This window comes from Thalassophryne amazonica, chromosome 23 (assembly GCF_902500255.1).
Source record: "Thalassophryne amazonica chromosome 23, fThaAma1.1, whole genome shotgun sequence".
In the NCBI taxonomy this organism is placed as follows: domain Eukaryota; kingdom Metazoa; phylum Chordata; class Actinopteri; order Batrachoidiformes; family Batrachoididae; genus Thalassophryne; species Thalassophryne amazonica.
Genome location: NC_047125.1, coordinates 10,070,176 through 10,091,487, shown reverse-complemented (window position 1 = coordinate 10,091,487; position 21,312 = coordinate 10,070,176). Strand labels below are relative to the sequence as shown.

Sequence of the window (21,312 nt, the reverse complement as noted above, 5' to 3'; positions counted from 1 at the left end):
GTTGATTTGACAGCCATCTGATATAACTGGGGTCAAAATAAATAGAACACTGCCATCTACTGGTGCCCAGACGCTTAGTACTTAGGGTGAATACTGCCATGAACACTACTGGCCAGTAGATGGCAGTAGAGGACTTGCAAACTTGCCAAAACAAAATTCCAGATAATCCGTGTCTGCTACATTTAAGATGCGTGGAATTTAACAAACGCAAATACAATAACGTCTATAAACCCAGAGAATATATTCACGAGAGTTTTAGGCACTAGAGTGTAATGCTGCTGTCTGTGGAGCCAGAACAGAGTGTCCGAAATGCATTTGTCCTGTCGTGAACGTGCTGAGATTACCTGATCCTACCCATAATGCACTGCTAGGCACAGCATGTGCTCACAAAACCTTAAAAATTAGTACATTACTTTAAAACTAAAACATATATCTGATATTTTCACTTTATAAAACTTCAGACATCACAGTAATTTTAAATAACTTGTCCAAAATTAGTTTGGTTAAAATTTGAACCATAAGTTAAAAATGTATGCCTCTGGATAACTTGGGTGATATTGCCAGTGTATTTGTATGGTGTTAAAGAAAATAATTTTTTTTTTTTTTTGGTTACCAGTTCTTTGCCTGCAAAGGATAGAGTGGTTTCTCTTGAAAGAAGCTCTCTTCTGTTTGCAGAGGGTAGAACTATACATCTCTTAGGAAACTTTTAACAGGTAGGTTTCAACTGATTTTAAATTTTAAAAACGTTTGCTGCTGTTCAGCTTGGTTAACGGAGTTATCGGACAACAATTTATCAGAAGATAATTAGTCCGGTAATGGTTTTTAAAGTTATCTAAAAAGATAATCAGAGAATGAAAACATTATCTTCGATAATTATCTGTTATCGGATTATCGGAAGTGTGCCCACCACTGGATTTTAACATTATGAATTAGTGATGTTCAGTTGTTATGCTGCTCTTTTTGCATCTTCAAACTCTCATAAAGCCCTGGTCCCACCAAATAATGAAGGATGAATAATGAGCCACATAGCAAGTTTTTTTTGTACGAGAGGATTTATTCAACTATCGTGGGAGAATGGTGGCTCTGAGAGACTCTTAGAGGCAGTATATTCGGTTAACAAGGCTCATCTCTGAGCCTGGCGCTAATTTCAAGATGTTCAAAATTTATCAACAGCAGTGTGGGGCAGTTTGTGTACAGGTTACTACGACAACGAACGAGGATTATAGAGGCATGTTTGTGGAGAGGACAAGGCTGATAAAAGCCCATTATCCGAGCACCTGGCAGCTACGAGGACCGTTTTGGAGACGCTCAGCCCTCTTGCGCACAATCCCACCTGCTTTGTGCAACGGACGCTGTATATTTGAATGTTGAAAACACCTCTAATTGCTTCTGGAATCGCAGAGAACTGTTTCATCTGGACCCTTTCTGTCCCTCTCTCTCCTTCTCCATGAAGTGGAGAACGTATTTTGGAACAGCTTAAAAGGTAAACTATTTTTTATTGTAAAAGCTTGGTAAAACAGTTGCATGTTCATTCCTTCTTTATGAGCTGCTGTAAAAGTATGTTTATGATTTAACCCTATAAAGCCCATCCCATGAAATAATTGCCAGAAAATTCTAATTTTTTGAAACAGGAGTATTTATTGGGCCTTTTCACAGATGCACAAAAAAAAAAAAAAAACCGAGTGTCACTAGAAGACATTGCAGCAGTTGCAACTAAAATGAACCTGACCTCTTGCCCATTTGATGTCCTTCCCTCCAAGCTTTTTTTAGATACTTTTGACTCAATAGGGCCATGGGTCATGAAAATGTTCAACATGTCCCTGTCATCCGGTCTCTTTCCAAGCTCATTTAAACATGCTGTGGTGGAACCAAGACTCAAAAAGCCTAACTTGGACCAGTCTGAGCTTAAGAATTTCCGGCCAATATCGAAGCTCCCCTTTCTAGCAAAAATACTGGAAAAAGTGGTTGCAAAACAACTAACGTCTTTCCTTGAGATGCACAACATCTATGACACTTTTCAGTCAGGCTTTCGGAAACACCACTCCACCGAGACCGCACTACTGAGAGTGTCTAGTGATATCATGATGGCCGCTGATGCAGGAAGATGCACGGTCCTAGTCCTGCTAGACCTGTCCGCAGCCTTCGACACCGTCGACCATAGCATTATGGTCAACCGGCTGCGCGATCTGGTAGCTTTTTATTGTAAAAGCTTGGTAAAACAGTTGCATGTTCATTCCTTCTTTATGAGCTGCTGTAAAAGTATGTTTATGATTTAACCCTATAAAGCCCATCCCATGAAATAATTGCCAGAAAATTCTAATTTTTTGAAACAGGAGTATTTATTGGGCCGTTTCACAGATGCACAAAAAAAAACAAAAAAAAAACAAACAAAAAAAAATTTTTGCATATATGAGTTTTTATTTGTATCATATTTGCTACATTGGGTGTTCTTGCATAAAAACATCCTTTCTAAATCCAGAGCAAACATAACATTTCAAACCAATAAAATGCTGGAGTTTTTTGGGGAAATTCCTGTAAACCTAATTATTTTGTATTTCTTCTCAGAAATATTGCTTGCATTGTTTATGGAATGTATTGTTGAATGCATAAGCTTAAAATTCAATGAAAGTATGACTGACAGATCTGCAAATATATTACTTCTAATACCCGCTGTATCAAATTTGATACACACATTCTCAACACGATGTAACTCAAAATTAAAATATAAAATATTGAGTATTTTACATTGAATCAACCCATTAACTACATCTATTGCTGTTTCAGAAAAAAAAAATATCTTACCTTTCAATCCTCTAATTTGGCAAGAATATGACTGCAGTGAATAACACCCAAACATAAAGTTAAAAGTTGGATCACGGTGTCAAATGTGTGTTTAAAACCCCAGATGGAAAGGAAGCCAGCAAGGAGAGCAGAGGCGACACCCCAGAACGTGCGCACGCAAAAGAACGATTTCACAGACATTAACGGATGAACACAAAGTTAAAAGTTGGATCATGGTGTCAAAATGTTAAGCCACGGAATTAATAAATCCAGCAAGAGGAAGCACTGAAGTGACTGTCCAGGAACCCGTGGTTCAGTTCTAGCCAGTCTGGTGCATTTAATGACTCTTGAATACAGGTGGACAGCAGCCTGACACAGCGGGTCTGTATAATCAACCGTTTCTGCAGTGCGGCTTTGCATTAAACCTTGAACCAATGAAGCAGTGCTTCGATCTTTGATCTGCTGCTTCGTTGGTTCTTTGTTTTATTTCACTTTATCTTAATTTTTCTCCGCTAAAACCCTAAAGAGCATATGTCTGTGAGTAATATTTACCTTTTTATGTTAACCTGTTATCTTCTTCTGAAACAGCTGATAGATGTATTTTATAACTTAAAAACAGGACCAAGGCTAACGATGCTTCAATGTTAAAGTTAGCATTAAGCTGAGCCAGTATCAAGCCTCCTTCCCCAGCATGCAAAGGATTCTGGGATACTCTAAAACCGTTGATAGCACTGCAATTAAACATGATTTTCATAATCTGTGAATTCAGAAAATAAGTCGATTAACTGATTAGTCGTTAGGTTCATAAAGTGACCGAAAATGTTGATCAGTGTTTTTCAGAGCACACGATGATGACTTCAAATGTTTTGTCCACAGTCCAAATGTCTTGTAAATTACTCTAGAGGAGTTATCAGGTTACAAAACTTTTCAGTTTTAGAAGTGTTTGCTTCTTGCTAGCAATTACATAATATATCAGAAACTAAGCTGTTAGCAAGTAGCTACGCCAGGAAGTGTAGTCACCATGCTAACCTCTGCGAAGAGTTTATTTCTTGCTAGCTTTTATATACTATATGAGAAACATGTATATAAACATGCAAAATTAAGCAGTTTTGACGAGAACAGTGACTGATGTCACGGTGCCGCTCTGTTCTGATTGGCTGTCACCCACCACACTTGACTGTAAGTAATTGTGCAAACATGAACGCAGGAACATTTTAGTGTCAATAAGAACTCACGTCTTTCCAGTAGATGGTTGTTCTTTTAGATCAGGAGGTGCTCCAATTGACCGGTCACTTCTCATGGATACACAGATGGGATCAGATACAAATTTCGTTCTGCGTCTAGGTGTAAGTCGAGGTCCAGGTCCAGCAGAATGTGCCGTGTCCTGCTGTGGCCTTGAACACACACACAGCTCTTAGTGTGAATAATGAGATGAGCGCTGAGCTCTGACTTGGACAACTGTCACAGATCCTCATCTCACCTCTGGGCTTTGGTCTGGATCTCATGGTGTCCATCCAGTCCAGTTTTAGAGGGTTCCTCCAACTTGTCCTCTCCTTGATCCATAGTGGAGTCCACACCTTCATACAAACACAACAACATGCTGTCAAACATGATTTCCCATCATTCCTGCATCAGAAGACAAACTCTGCTGGCAGCCTGACTTCATACAAAAATAAAAGTCAAGACTGAAGGTCATCCTTAATAGATCTGTGATTGGATGGCTGCCTGTTTGTCTGTCTGACATATGCAAAAACAATAAAACCAGTTTCTTTGGAAACTTGATAAAGGCCAAGGAGGAAATCAATAATTCAGATGCAAATCTACACTGAAAAAAAGAACCAACTTAAAAAAAAGTGTTACAAATTGTAAAACTTAAATGAATTAAGTTGTTTGAACTTAAGTTAGCAAGTTACTCTGCCGGTGTAACAGTATATCTTCCCCCCTTGGATATCTTCCTCCCCACCCTGGAAATCTTCCCCTCACCTCTGAAAGGCAACATTCCTACAGGGCAGCACTGATTAAAGCTTACCCAAACCTTGATAAGGCCCAATCAGGAGCAACTGTTAAACTCTATATTTCATGGATGTTTTATGGTCCCAGATGAAGCACAGTTTGACGGTGAACAATACTGGTATTCTTTCTGTATGTATCTATAGCTATCTACAAAAGTAATATTTCCTATATTGAAGTATCTTTATATCCGCCTTCCAAATATACTCTACAAATATATGAACCTGATTGACAACCTGAAATATGGTAGAACATCTGTCCATGATGGGGTACGCAGTAAGATATCCTAGTACAAGGGTAACACCACATCCCTGTGACATACACTTTCAATGTCTTTTCCACTTTGCCAGCCATGTATAAATCTGGGTAGGATGAAATGAGTGATAATGCTACAGCAGACTTGCTTTTCAGGGGTGGGGGGAAGATATCTTAGGACAACTTCCCCCACAGGGGGCAAGATATCCTGGTACACAGGGACTACATTTGGTCCCAGACCAAAAAGAGTTAAATATACTCTATCACAGTGTAAAATCAACTCTATCATGCTGTGAATGACTCTCATTGGAGATGACAAATGGTAGAGCTGATTTCACTCTATAATCGAGTGTATCTCAGCAGGGCATATTTTCCTCTACAAAATTTACTGTGTATATATTACAAGCGGAGCGCTGCACAGTGGCGCGAGGCTCGCTCTATGTTAGATGAGACACAAACTGGAAATGGCACAAAAATCTCCGCAGTGGGGAAAAAGCCACAAACCGTTGTCATAAAAAGCTGTAATAAAATGTAAATAAATGTAATAAATAATATTGGTTGCTGTGGTGCAAGAAATGCGGCCGCCATCTTGAACCAGTCGTCGGAGTGATTCTATCACAAGGCACAGTGAAGGTTTGATTTTATAATCTTATTTTCTTTTTTAATCTTTCTAACATAATATGTGTGAAATACCAAGTGTTCCAATACTTTTGGAGGGCACTGCATCCTAAGCTTATGATAAGCGCAAAATGAGTGTGGTATTATTACTGTTTATTTTAAGAATGTTTAATTTTCACTGTTGCTGCACTTTGTGTGAAATCATAGTCATATTGTGTATCATACAGATATGACAATATTGCAATATGACAATTTGGTCACATTTTAGGCAAAAAAAAAAAGGAAAAATGCTTAAAAAGGTGGGGAGTCTCAGAGGGCAGATCTTCCCCCAGACATAAATTAACATAAAAAAATGACAATCTCTTTTTGTTTTGGGGCAGAGGCCCCCCAAAAACTGAAAGGTTTTAGCCATGCTTATGCTCCATCGAAGCATTTACTCAAAAAAGTATGAAGGACCTAAAGGACTACGTTTACATGCAGCCAATAACCCTTTCATAAGTGCAATATTAGCAATAACCCGGTTGCGCACGGCCATATAAACACCCGCAAAAACCTGAATATGCTCATATTCCGGTTTTTAAAAACCCAAATATGACCGCTGGGTTGCTCCTTTTTTAACCCGAATATCAAGTCATATAAACGCGCATCGGAATATCCCCATAGAAAGGAACATTATTTTGTGTTCTGCACGTCCTATCCGCAAGGAATCTTGGTCTTTTGAGTATGCCAACTACTTGTATGCGGCGTGTGCAACCCACCGGACACCACAGAAGCAGAGGTAAACAAGTATGGGGAAATCCAAACGCGGCAGCACAGCACCACACTTATGGAGCGAGGAGGAAACCAAATACTTCATTAGTATTGTGAAAGACATGAATATAATGTCTTTTATTGACAGTAGAAAGAGGAAGAAGAAACGGAAATGACGCATATTTGCGTCATGACGTTCTACGTGCGCCTGGACGTTGTCCATGCGTTGCTGTTTGGATGGGGATATTCCAAATGATACCAGTGACCATGTATACAGGAGTAACTCTGTCTGCTTAAGCATGTAAACGGGTTATTCCTAATGATTCAGAAACCGGAATATTGACCTTAACCCGAATATTAACAGCTTGTAAACGTAGTCAATGACATGCTCAGAAAAGCATGTCCGAATGAAGAATGGACTACCTCCGTAGCCATTATAGCAAGTTAGTATGAGACCATTCTCCCGGGATTCCGAAGTGTGCAATGTATAAATAAGAAGTAGGAGTTGCACAGACCAGTCAGTATTAAAAAAGATTTGGTCAGTTAGTGTTTTTTCAGTCGCCTGCAGGGCCACATTTTGCAGACGTACATATGTACATAATGAACTGCAGGGTTTCCACCGCAAATTCTTTTCAGGCCCAGGGGAACTTGCAGAAAGAAGGACTGGGAGGGGGAACAAAAAAAAAACAACTAAAAAGCAAACTCTAATCATTTGGTGGGAGGCACCCACGAATGCAAAACAAAGTGCTCATGATTCAAATAAACCAGCTGAGTAGGAAGTCAACTCAGTTCCAAAAAACAGTTAGTTTGTAGTTTTTTTTTTTGTTTTGTTTTTTAGGGGGGGGGGATTTTCTTCTCTTTTCATTTTTTGCATTTTTTTTCCCCTCAGACGGTCCCTGCACCTTCATCTTACAGCTGCTTAAAAAAAAAAAAAAAAAGGAAACTTTTCATTTTGAACCTGGCTCCAGTTAGAAACTAATGTTGGTTTTCTGCCTTCCTCTTATCAGGAAACAGTCTTTGCCACGATCACACTCGCACCTTTCTCACGCAAAGAAGAACAGTGTGAGTTTAACGAAACCAAAAACAGGAAACAGCAAAAGAGGGCAACATTTAATGAAATCATCCAAATATAAAGACAAATTACTCACTTGATCAGCACTGTAAAGAAGAGGAGACGACAAGGAGACGACAAGCAGATACGACTAAGTGAAAGTGAAAGCAGAGAGAGAGAAAGAGAGCTGGTCTGGGGGGGGGGGGGGGAATCAGCGGGTCATCAACTCATGGTTCTGGAGCTGCATGCGGCTCTTTAGCCCCTCTGCAGCAGCTCTGTGCACCTTTGACAAACCTCCGTGTCTGTGAATCTCTTTGTGATTTTTTTCTGCTCCTGAGGGACGGCATCTTTTAAGTTTAATATTTTGGAGGGTTTCAGACTGACTGAGGTTGTGACATGAAGGAAACCAATCACACAGCCAGAACTTTGAACGATGCTCACTGACTGACTGGCGGACTTTAAACCTGTCGAGACACATCATTTCTCACTCCGGTACAGATGGTATGTCAATAACATGCCTGATGTGCACGCAACATGGCCAAACAGTAGCTGCTGACAACAATTATACTGAATTCTTTTTTTAAAAATTGGTGTTAATTTATGCATTAAGCATAGTCGCACAAAAAAAAAAATAGTTGAAATTAAATTAAAATCAGGATATATGAATGCACTGAATAAAAATCATGTTTAAAAAAATGAACTGATAGGGAGAAACTGCAGTGATGTTCAGAAGCAGAAATCACAAGAAGCCAGGAGAACACGGTCCTTTAATATAGACTGTTATTTTCCAAGTTTTTTAAAATAATAATAATAAATAAATTCCAGAACTAATGTGGTTGTGTTTTATGCTCAAGTGCAATATGTGACTGAGGAAACTGTCACATATGTCACTAAGTAAAAAAATCACAAACACCATAATAAGGGAGGCTTCCGTCCTGTCATTAGGAGAGTGCTAACTAGAGCACAATAGGTGCTAATTAGAGCTATTGTTTAGTCACTAGCCTATAGCAGTCAGCCTCTCGGTAGGTGGGGTCTGGTTAGGTTAAAAAACTCCAGCATTTGTTGGCTTCTGGTTTATTCTTCTCTACAAGAGTCAAGACAGAAGTCAGACTACCAGAGCAAGAATTGTAGCTGAGGAAGCTTCTGTGATTTGAAGCGAAACGTCCTCACGTCAAGCAACCCAGTCCAGTCGAAAATTCAAGCTTCTCTACTATGGAAACCACCTGGACAACTGGGAGCCTACACAGAAACACCATAATAACAACAAACAATGGTTGAAATATAAAAACAAAACTTTATAGCTTTATAAGCTGTGTTGTGTTTACTGATTCATTTTAAAAAGGTGAAATATGTTTTGTGACTCCAGAAGAATGTTATTTGTGGAAGGCGGGGACAAAAATGGCTTTTTTCTTCTTTTTTTTTTTACAGTGGACAAAAAACTGGCATTTTATCTTTTTTATAGTGCACAATAAACTGGCATTTTATCTATTTTTTTTTTTTTAGAGTGGACAATAAACTGGCATTTTATCTATTTTTTTTTTTAGAGTGGACAATAAACTGGCATTTTATCTTCTTTTTTTTTGGAGTGGACAATAAACTGGCATTTTATCTTCTTTTCTTTTTTTTTACAGTGGACAAAAAACTGGCATTTTATCTTTTTTAGAGTGCACAATAAACTGGCATTTTATCTATTTTTTTTTTTTTTTTAGAGTGGACAATAAACTGGCATTTTATCTATTTTTTTTTTTAGAGTGGACAATAAACTGGCATTTTATCTTCTTTTTTTTTTAGAGTGGACAATAAACTGGCATTTTATCTTCTTTTTTTTTTTTTTTTTAGAGTGGACAATAAACTGGCATTTTATCTTCTTTTTTTTTTAGAGTGGACAATAAACTGGCATTTTATCTTTTTTTTTTTTTAGAGTGGACAATAAACTGGCATTTTATCTTTTTTTTTTTTTAGAGTGGACAATAAACTGGCATTTTATCTTCTTTTTTTTTTTAGAGTGGACAATAAACTGGCATTTTATCTTTTTTTTTTTTAGAGTGGACAATAAACTGGCATTTTATCTCTTTTTTTATAGTGCACAATAAACTGGCATTTTATCTCTTTTTTTTTTTTTTTTAGAGTGGACAATAAACTGGCATTTTATCTTCTTTTTTTTTTAGAGTGGACAATAAACTGGCATTTTATCTCTTTTTTTATAGTGCACAATAAACTGGTATTTTATCTTCTTTTTTTTTTTTTTTTAGAGTGGACAATAAACTGGCATTTTATCTTCTTTTTTTTTTAGAGTGGACAATAAACTGGCATTTTATCTTCTTTTTTTTTTAGAGTGGACAATAAACTGGCATTTTATCTTCTTTTTTTTTTTTTTTTAGAGTGGACAATAAACTGGCATTTTATCTTTTTTATAGTGCACAATAAACTGGCATTTTATCTATTTTTTTTTTTTTTAGAGTGGACAATAAACTGGCATTTTATCTATTTTTTTTTTTTTAGAGTGGACAATAAACTGGCATTTTATCTTCTTTTTTTTTAGAGTGGACAATAAACTGGCATTTTATCTTCTTTTTTTTTTAGAGTGGACAATAAACTGGCATTTTATCTTCTTTTTTTTTTAGAGTGGACAATAAACTGGCATTTTATCTTTTTTTTTTTTAGAGTGGACAATAAACTGGCATTTTATCTTCTTTTTTTTTTTAGAGTGGACAATAAACTGGCATTTTATCTTTTTTTTTTTACAGTGGACAATAAACTGGCATTTTATCTTTTTTTTTTTTAGAGTGGACAATAAACTGGCATTTTATCTCTTTTTTTATAGTGCACAATAAACTGGCATTTTATCTCTTTTTTTTTTTTTTAGAGTGGACAATAAACTGGCATTTTATCTTCTTTTTTTTTTTTTTAGAGTGGACAATAAACTGGCATTTTATCTTCTTTTTTTTTTTTTTTTAGAGTGGACAATAAACTGGCATTTTATCTCTTTTTTTTTTTTAGAGTGGACAATAAACTGGCATTTTATCTTTTTTTTTTTTAGAGTGGACAATAAACTGGCATTTTATCTTCTTTTTTTTTAGAGTGGACAATAAACTGGCATTTTATCTTTTTTTTTTTACAGTGGACAATAAACTGGCATTTTATCTTTTTTTTTTTAGAGTGGACAATAAACTGGCATTTTATCTCTTTTTTTATAGTGCACAATAAACTGGCATTTTATCTCTTTTTTTTTTTTTTTTAGAGTGGACAATAAACTGGCATTTTATCTTCTTTTTTTTTTTAGAGTGGACAATAAACTGGCATTTTATCTCTTTTTTTTATAGTGCACAATAAACTGGCATTTTATCTTCTTTTTTTTTTTTTATAGTGCACAATAAACTGGCATTTTATCTTCTTTTTTTTTTTTTTAGAGTGGACAATAAACTGGCATTTTATCTTCTTTTTTTTTTTAGAGTGGACAATAAACTGGCATTTTATCTTCTTTTTTTTTTTAGAGTGGACAATAAACTGGCATTTTATCTTCTTTTTTTTTTTTTTTTTAGAGTGCACAATAAACTGGCATTTTATCTATTTTTTTTTTTTTTAGAGTGGACAATAAACTGGCATTTTATCTTCTTTTTTTTTTAGAGTGGACAATAAACTGGCATTTTATCTTTTTTTTTTTTTAGAGTGGACAATAAACTGGCATTTTATCTTTTTTTTTTTTAGAGTGGACAATAAACTGGCATTTTATCTTCTTTTTTTTTTTAGAGTGGACAATAAACTGGCATTTTATCTTTTTTTTTTACAGTGGACAATAAACTGGCATTTTATCTTTTTTTTTTTTTTTAGAGTGGACAATAAACTGGCATTTTATCTCTTTTTTTATAGTGCACAATAAACTGGCATTTTATCTCTTTTTTTTTTTTTTTTTAGAGTGGACAATAAACTGGCATTTTATCTTCTTTTTTTTTAGAGTGGACAATAAACTGGCATTTTATCTCTTTTTTTTATAGTGCACAATAAACTGGCATTTTATCTTCTTTTTTTTTTTTTTTTAGAGTGGACAATAAACTGGCATTTTATCTTCTTTTTTTTTTTAGAGTGGACAATAAACTGGCATTTTATCTTCTTTTTTTTTTTTTTAGAGTGGACAATAAACTGGCATTTTATCTTTTTTATAGTGCACAATAAACTGGCATTTTATCTATTTTTTTTTTTTTTAGAGTGGACAATAAACTGGCATTTTATCTTCTTTTTTTTTTAGAGTGGACAATAAACTGGCATTTTATCTTTTTTTTTTACAGTGGACAATAAACTGGCATTTTATCTTTTTTTTTTTAGAGTGGACAATAAACTGGCATTTTATCTCTTTTTTTATAGTGCACAATAAACTGGCATTTTATCTCTTTTTTTTTTTTTAGAGTGGACAATAAACTGGCATTTTATCTTCTTTTTTTTTTTTTTTTAGAGTGGACAATAAACTGGCATTTTATCTTTTTTTTTTTTAGAGTGGACAATAAACTGGCATTTTATCTTCTTTTTTTTTAGAGTGGACAATAAACTGGCATTTTATCTTTTTTTTTTTACAGTGGACAATAAACTGGCATTTTATCTTTTTTTTTTTTAGAGTGGACAATAAACTGGCATTTTATCTCTTTTTTTATAGTGCACAATAAACTGGCATTTTATCTCTTTTTTTTTTTTTTAGAGTGGACAATAAACTGGCATTTTATCTTCTTTTTTTTTTTAGAGTGGACAATAAACTGGCATTTTATCTCTTTTTTTTATAGTGCACAATAAACTGGCATTTTATCTTCTTTTTTTTTTTTTAGAGTGGACAATAAACTGGCATTTTATCTTCTTTTTTTTTAGAGTGGACAATAAACTGGCATTTTATCTTCTTTTTTTTTTTTAGAGTGGACAATAAACTGGCATTTTATCTTTTTTTTTTTAGAGTGGACAATAAACTGGCATTTTATCTTCTTTTTTTTTACAGTGGACAATAAACTGGCATTTTATCTTTTTTTTTTTTTTAGAGTGGACAATAAACTGGCATTTTATCTTCTTTTTTTTAGAGTGGACAATAAACTGGCATTTTATCTCTTTTTTTATAGTGCACAATAAACTGGCATTTTATCTCTTTTTTTATAGTGCACAATAAACTGGCATTTTATCTTTTTTTTTTACAGTGGACAATAAACTGGCATTTTATCTCTTTTTTTTACAGTGGACAATAAACTGGCATTTTATCTCTTTTTTTTACAGTGGACAATAAACTGGCATTTTATCTCTTTTTTTATAGTGCACAATAAACTGGCATTTTATCTCTTTTTTTATAGTGCACAATAAACTGGCATTTTATCTTTTTTATAGTGCACAATAAACTGGCATTTTATCTTTTTTATAGTGCACAATAAACTGGAGGGGGGTGATCGGGAAGCACGGCCTCCCTGATCTGAACCCGAGTGGTGTTCAGTTGTTGGACTTCTGTGCTAGTCACAGTTTGTCCATCACAAACACCATGTTCGAGCACAAGGGTGTCCATAAGCGCACGTGGCACCAGGACACCCTGAGCCGGAGGTCGATGATCGACTTTGTAGTCGTATCATCTGACCTTCGGCCACGTGTCTCGGACACTCGAGTGAAGAGAGGGGCAGAGCTGTCGACTGATCACCACCTGGTGGTGAGTTGGATCCGCTGGGAGGGTAGGAAGCTGGTAAGACCTGGCAGACCCAAACGTATCATGAGGGTCTGCTGGGAACGACTGGCGGAACCCTCTGTCAGCGAGGTCTTCAACTCCCACCTCCGGGACAGCTTCTCCCAGATCCCGGGGGAGGTTGGAGACATGGAGTCCGAGTGGACCATGTTCTCCACCTCTATTGTCGATGCGGCTGCTCGTAGCTGTGGTCGCAAGGTCTCTGGTGCCTGTCGCGGCGGCAATCCCCGAACCCGGTGGTTGACACCAGAAGTAAGGGATGCCATCAAGCTGAAGAAGGAGTCCTACTTATCTTTGTTGGTAGGTGGGACCCCAGAGGCAGCTGACAGGTACCGACAGGCCAAGCGTGCCATAGCCCGTGCGGTCGCAGAGGCAAAAACTCAGGTCTGGGAGCAGTTCGGGGAGGCTATGGAGGAGGACTATCGGTCAGCCTCGAAGAGATTCTGGCAAACCCTCTGACACCTCGGGAGGCGGAAGCCGCTCTCCACCAGCACTGTTTACGGTGCGGGTGGGGAGCTGTTGATCCTGACTGGGGATGTTGTTGGGCGGTGGAAGGAGTACTTCGAGGATCTCCTCAATCCCATCGTCACGTCTTCCGAAGAGGAAGCAGAGACTGGGGACTCGGAGGCGGACTCATCCATTACCCAGGCCGAAGTCACTGAGGTGGTTAGAAAGCTCCTCGGTGGCGGGGCTCCTGGGGTGGATAAAATCCGTCCTGAGTACCTTAAGTCTCTGGATGTTGTGGGGCTGTCTTGGCTGACACACCTCTGCAACATCGCGTGGCGATCGGGGACAGTGCCTCTGGATTGGCAGACCGGGGTGTGTTCCAACTATAGAGGGATCACACTCCTCAGCCTCCCCGGTAAGGTCTATTCCAGAGTACTGGAGAGGAGAATTCCACCGATGGTCGAACCTCGGATTCAGGAGGAGCAGTGTGGTTTTCGTCCTGGTCGCGGCACACTGGACCAGCTCTACACGCTCCATCGGGTGCTCGAGGGTTCATGGGAGTCTGCCCAACCAGTCCACATGTGTTTTGTGGATCTGGAGAAGGCATTCGACCGTGTCCCTCGGCGCACCCTGTGGGGAGTGCTCCGGGAGTACGGGGTCCTTTGCTAAGGGCTATCCGGTCCCTGTACGACCGCAGCAGGAGCTTGGTTCGCATTGCCAGTAGTAAGTCAAACCTGTTTCCAGTGCACGTTGGCCTCCGCCAGGGCTGCCCTTTGTCACAGGTTCTGTTCATTATTTTTATGGACAGAATTTCTAGGCGCAGCCAGGGTGTAGAGGGGGTCTGGTTTGGGAACCACAGAATCTCGTCTCTGCTGTTTGCGGACGATGTGGTTCTGTTGGCTTCGTCAAACCAGGACCTTCAGCGTGCACTGGGGCGGTTTGCAGCCGAGTGTGAAGCATCCGGGATGAAAATCAGCACCTCCAAATCCGAGGCCATGGTTCTCGACCGGAAAAAGGTGCTTTGCCCTCTTCAGGTCGGTGGAGTGTCCTTGCCTCAAGTGGAGGAGTTTAAGTATCTCGGGGTCTTGTTCACGAGTGAGGGACGGATGGAGCGTGAGATCGATAGATGGATCGGTGCAGCATCTGCAGTGATGCGGTCGCTGTATCGGACTGTCGTGGTGAAGAGAGAGCTGAGTAGGGGGCAATGCTCTCGATTTACCGATCGATCTACGTTCCGATCCTCGCCTATGGTCATGAGATTTGGCTCATGACCGAAAGAACGAGATCGTGAGTACAAGCGGCCGAGATGAGTTTCCTCCGCAGGGTGGCTGGGCGCTCCCTTAGAGATAGGGTGAGGAGCTCGGTCACTCGGGAGGAGCTCGGAGTCGAGCCGCTGCTCCTCCACAATGAAAGGAGTCAGTTGAGGTGGCTCAGGCATCTTTTCCGGATGCCCCCTGGACGCCTCGCTGGAGAGGTGTTCCGGGCACGTCCCACTGGGAGGAGGCCCCGGGGAAGACCCAGGACACGCTGGAGGGACTACATCTCTCGGCTGGCTTGGGAATGCCTTGGGGTTCCCCCGGAGGAGGTGTGTGTGGATCAGGAGGTCTGGGCGGCTTTGCTTGAGCTGCTGCCCCCGCGACCCGACTCCGGATAAAACGGAAGAAAATGGATGGATGGATGGATGGATACAATAAACTGGCATGTCTCCTGTTTCCCCATGCCCTTTGACCCATGATGTGCTATCTGACACATAATAAAACATCTGTTGCAGGAGTGGAAAAGAACACACCCAAACCTTTGAACCGCTGTCAAATACATGCATTGTCAAAAACGAAGTCAACCATGGACAAGCTGATACAAAGATCATATTGCATGACTTCCATGCTGCAAAGTCACTGATATGTTCCTGCTCTTGCTGTTCAATGGTGATCAAGTTTGGAATAACCTCACCTTTAATACTGCAGTGGGAAACAAACAGACTGTTGGACAAAAAAAAACTCTCATACAACTGCATGATCTGGACGTTTGCAATGGACTTATTGGACTGCATGCTTTTCCAGGCTGTAATAGCACAAGTGCATGTGTGCAGAAAAGGGAACTAAAGCACAGCAACATCATGAGGAAGGATGATGAGTATGCACAGAAATGTCTGTGGTCAGGTCACCCAGAGACAAAGAACAAGATTGCATAAATCATTCTGGAGAAACAGGAAAGCTTGTTTTCCTCATGTATGTTTATTCCTTTTATAAAAAGGCAATTATTGTAAAATAAATAAATAAATAAATACTGTAGGCAAAGAATTTAGAACATCTCAAACAGCCTAAGCATGCAAATGACTGTCTGCAATTATTAACAATGCTAATCAACAAAAGATTGCCAGCAGGATGGGTGGGGAGGGCGGGATCTAACGTGTATGTTATATGAAATATAAACAAGTCTTATTATTTTTCTAAATGTACTGCTGAAAGATGGTGATAATGTATTTCTCATTTTCCTTGACCGGAACAAAACCAGGAAACAACGGTTTATTGCGTAACCAAAAATATGCTTTATGGGTGTGAAATTTAGCAAAAATAATAAAAATTATTTTAAAAGCAAATACTGATTTTTGGCATACTTGCATTGAATTTTTTTATTGTTATTATTTTAAATTTAACCAGCATCCTAACAATACAGAGTATTAGGTGAAACAGCAAGTTTGAATACAATATTGATCTTTTCGGTTTGTTACAGTTTTTTACTCAAACGGGGGTTCAAGTAAAACATTAAACACAAAACAATATTCAACACATAGTTGTAAAATAATGTTAAATAAATAAATAAATAAATAAATAAATAAATAAATAAAGGGTGTGAACACTTATGTACATGTTTTTTTTTTTTATAAATTTGCAAAATTTCAAAACACTTTTTCATGTTGTCATTATGGGGTTTTGTGAGTATAATTGAGGGAAAAAATTAATTAGCTCCATTTTGGAAAAAGGCTGTAACATAAAATGTGGAAAAAGTGAAGCCCTGTGAATAATTGGATGTGTGGATGCACTGTACTTTGTAAGAGGACATCTATGTTTATGGAAAACTGAATGGAAAATAACATATGGTCAATTACACAATTGTTGGATGATAATAGTAATATAAGAACTATAACTTAAATTGCTCTATTCAAAATTACATTACAAAGAACATCCTGACAGTGATCACTCAGTTCATTAAAAATAATACAGAAAACACCCAAACTCCTACATTAAAACAGTAAGAAAATGTGCAGGTTCAGGGTTCCTAAGGACCCCTGAACCTGCACATTTTCCAGCTCTCCCTGCTCTGCCGCAAGATGATTTGCTAATTCAGGTATCTGTTCGGCGTTGATTGGCTGTGCACCTGAAAGCAAAAATTCAAGGAATACAGTGCAAAAAATCTTCTTTTGCACTGTATTCCTTTTCATTTGGCATCTGTATCCTGGGATCCAGTTCCTAGAGTTCCAGGGTTGTAAACTGTAACTTTAACAAGTGTTCCAATACTTTTGGTGTGCACTGTATGTTTCCTTGATCAGTTGCAGTGTGACTGGAGCTTTAATATTCAACATCTCCAACGTCCCAAGATTCTGAGCATTTTCAGATATTCTCCTGACTTAGGCAAAATTATTGCTGATGCAGTTTGTTTAACACCTCTGTGACATACAGTGCATCTGGAAAGTGTTCACAGCACTTCACATTTTCCACATTTTGTTAGGTTACTGTTGTGGTTTGCCCCGGTCTGCTGGTTTGTCTGTCTGTGTTTCCAGGTGAAGTTGAGGTGGAGCTGCTGGGTGAAGTGGCCACGGGTGTGTCAGCTGTGGATTACATCAGGACTCTGCTCCTACCTGTCATGTTACTCATGGGCCCCGCCCCATCTATCAAGTCAGTGCATGGACTGACAGAGCGATGTCTCACAGCTGACTTTCATTCTGCTGAGTGGAGCCTCGCAGCTGAATCTGATGGCAGATCATCATTGTTCTGGATTTAACCTTGGTGCTTCATCCAGTTCGGGGCCAGATTCTTTCCTCACCTACCTCACCATCTCCAGAAGAACCTCCGTGTTCCTCCTGGTCGGAACCGGGTGTCACGGGTACCAGCTGTGCCATACCATCGCTCTCACCCGGTAACCTTTTTCTCCGGTTTTGTTTCGCATTCCGTCACCACAACTGAAGCTCTGAGTTTTTTCTGCTGTGAACCTCCAAGCTCTTCATTTTTCTAGACTGGAGTCTCCGTGCTCTGTACGTACTGTCGAACTCCTCCTCTGTGGGCTTCCATGTCCATGCAGAATATAATTCCTAGTATTTCTTCCAGGCGCAGAATATAATTTGTGTTTTCTCCTACTGCTACTTCTGCCTTATTTTTTCACTGCCGCTTCCAGGCGCAGTCTATGGTTCGTCATGTTTTTCCTCCCGTGGTATTCTAGGCTTAGAGAGCACTTGAGTGGAGCTTCCAGGTCTCTGGACTAAATTAATGGTGTTTTTTCAGTTAAGCATTCAGACTTAATGTAGTCTTTATTTCCTCCATGTGTTTTCGGTCTAAACTTAACAGTCTATGTATTTCTTTGAGCATTTGGATAGTAATGTTTAAGTTATCAATAAGTATTCTCTTACTGTGTGAGTTCTAGCTCGACATCTAATTTCTGTGTTTAATGTGGATAGTTCAGGTTAATTCCAAGGTCACGTTCTATCTGCAGGAAGTGTAACTTTGATGCTTCAGCTGAATTCCTCCTGTGTTCTTCCACTCGCTGAGTCTCATATTAATCAGCTGCAAATAATCAGCCATTGATCTATTCCACGTCGCTAAGTAATCAGCAGATATTCTATAATCACGGTTAACCCCATCAGCACCAGTTCTGGAACAGTGAGCACTGAGAAGTAGTCTTCTACTGACTGAACTGTTTAATGATTTGGTGCCTTCTGTAAGCAGAGCCACTTACCGAACACCTCAACAGCTAAAGTCCTGAGACAAATGTAATTGGGTGTCGGAGCTCAGCACAGAAGACCTAAACACACAGAGACTTGAGCCTGAACTGAACTCTGGTTTTGAACTATATTTTCATCATTTGAACTTTGACTTTGAACTGAACTTTGGATTTGAACTCTGTCATCTTTTGGAACTCTGTCCCTGAGCTGCAGCTAAAGGAACTATTTGAGTTAACGTTGAGTTTCATGTCTCATGGTGCACTTGCACATATTCATCAGCCTTCTCATCTCCCTTGCAGTTCATCCAGTCCCAGTAGCTCCACAGGCTCACTTCACCTGGTCCCTGACCAGTCAGTCCCAGTCCTGTCCGTCCTTGGTTGGTCCTGTTGTCCTCCTGGTCCCAGTCTTATTGGTCCCTGGTTCGGGTCCCGGTCTCCGGTTGGTTCCAATACAGTCAGGTCCTGGTCCCGGTCCAGTTGCCCCGTCTGTCCTGTCTACTGTGCAGCCTCCCCTGTTTGGTTAAATAAACTTTGGTTGTTCCTCCAGTCTTTGTCTTACTGCTCCTGCACTTGGGTCCAACACGCAACCCGGTCCCCAATCCATAACAGTTACAGCCTTTTACAAAAATGGAGTATTTTTTTCCCCTCAAAATTCTACTCACAGCACCCCATAATGACAAGATAGTTATTTTGAAATTTTTGCAAATTTATTAAAAATAAAAACCGAAGAAATCACGTGCACGTAAGTATTCACACCTTTGGTCAATACTTTGTTGATGCACCTTTGGCAGCAATTACAGCCTCAAGTCTTCTTGAATATGATGCTACAAGCTTGGTGAACCTATCTTTTGGCAGGTTGGCCCATTCCTCTTTGCAGCACCTCTCAAGCTCCATCAGCTTGGATGGGGAGCATCAGTGCATAACCATTTTCAGATCTCTCCAGAGATGTTCAATCAGATTCAGGTCTGGGCTCTGGCTGGGCCACTCAAGGACATTCACAGAGTTGTCCTGAAGCCACTCCTTTGATATCTTGGCTGTGTGCTTATAATCTTTGTCCTGCTGAAAGATGAACCGTCACCCCAGTCTGAGGTCAAGAGCACTCTGGAGCAGGTTTTCATCCAGGATGTCTCTGTACATTGCTGCATTCATCCTTCCCTCAATCCTGACTGGTCTCCCAGTTCCTGCTGCTGAAAAACATCTCCACAGCATGATGCTGCCACCACCATGCTTCACTGTAGGGATGGTGCCAGGTTTCCTCCATACATGACACCTGGCAGTCACGCCAAAGAGTTCAATCTTTGTCTTATCAGACCAGAGAATTTTGTTTCACCTGGTCTGAGATTCCTTCAGGTGCCTGCACACAAGAATTCTAATGTGCCCCAACTTTGTGTGCGATTACAAATGCCAAATAAAGTCTTTATCTGTCTAATTGTAATTTGTCCAGACCTGACCTCCAGCATGCAAAAACCATCACTGTGCTTCACTCTTGAGACATGTCTGGTGTTTGAGTGTTCAAAAACAGATCTGCCTTCAGTTTGAAGATGTCAGCAACGTAGGAAACCTGCACAGTTCATCCACCAACAGCTTGCTGGGAACAAAGAAAGATAAACCAGACGAATGATCCAAACTGACAGGGGTAAAACCAGTGTGAAACTACACCCCTCTGTGACGAGTCCGTGTTCTGCAACGAACGTCACAGCTGCAGATTCTCAAACGGCCACATTTCTATCAGGAGGAACGATCAGATTCCTCAGAAAACAAACTGAGGGAATATATTTACCTGATCATGAGTGGGCTTGAGAAAAGACATACAGTCCAATAAAGAAACAAAATGTCATAAAACTCTGAAAAAACAAATGTAACGTAAACCTTCACCTGAACTTACAAAACACGGACGTGTCTCTGACTTCTGTGTTAGCTGAGAGAGAGGGAAAGAGGAGGGACAGTTGTCAGGAACACAATACATGCTGTCATACCAGCTGAACAAGTTTTTTTTCCCTTTACTTTATTTTTCTGTCTCTGAAACAAACAACACTCCTTGCATAAGGGAATATGCAACATAACACAATAAGATGAACTTTTTTTTTTACGTCCGCCAACAAAGTGCAGCAGAGGTCATGCTTTCACCCCTGCTTTTGTTTGTTTTTTGTTTCTGAACAGCCTGCAACCCACAATTTTTCATATATGTTATGAAATTGTTACTGAAAGATTCAGATAGATTAGACAGAACTTTATTGATCCTTGGGAAGACTCTTTCAGGGAAATTGAGGTTCCTGCAGCATTGTATAGCAGCACACAGGGTAAGAAGCACACAAAGTATCAAATGTTAAAGTAAAAAAGAAAAAAACAGTTTGCAAATATAAATACAGTACAACCCCAATTCCAATGAAGTTGGGACGTTGTGTAAAATGGAAATAAAAACAGAATACAATGATTTGCAAAGCCTCTTCAACCTATATTCAGTTAAATATCCACAAAGACAAGATATGTAATGTTCAAACTGATAAACTTTATTGTTTTTGTGCAAATATTTGCTCATTTTGAAATGGATGTCTGCAACACATCTCAAAAAAGTTGGGACGGGGCAACAAAAGACTGGGAAAGTTGATGAATGCTCAAAGAACACCTAATTGGAAACAGGTGAGTGTCATGATTGGGTATAAAAGGAGCAATTCAATTTAATTTCAATTTATTTCCTTTATATAGTGCCAAATCACAACAGAGTTGCCTCAAGGCGTTTCACACAGGTAAGGTCTAACCTTACCAA

The 21,312-nt window shown here is 39.1% G+C and overlaps 1 protein-coding gene across 1 annotated transcript in view; it reads right to left on the bottom strand.

Annotated features, from left to right (window-relative positions):
- LOC117505039 (NACHT, LRR and PYD domains-containing protein 3-like) overlaps positions 1-21,312 on the bottom strand; it is a 241,888-nt gene that overhangs the window by 31,928 nt on the left and 188,648 nt on the right. The window contains exons 9-10 of the mRNA XM_034164562.1: positions 4,262-4,358; positions 4,017-4,175 (exon numbers count right to left, since the gene is read on the bottom strand). Coding sequence (XP_034020453.1) covers positions 4,017-4,175; positions 4,262-4,358 — 256 coding nt within the window. The remainder of the gene's footprint in view (positions 1-4,016; positions 4,176-4,261; positions 4,359-21,312) is intronic.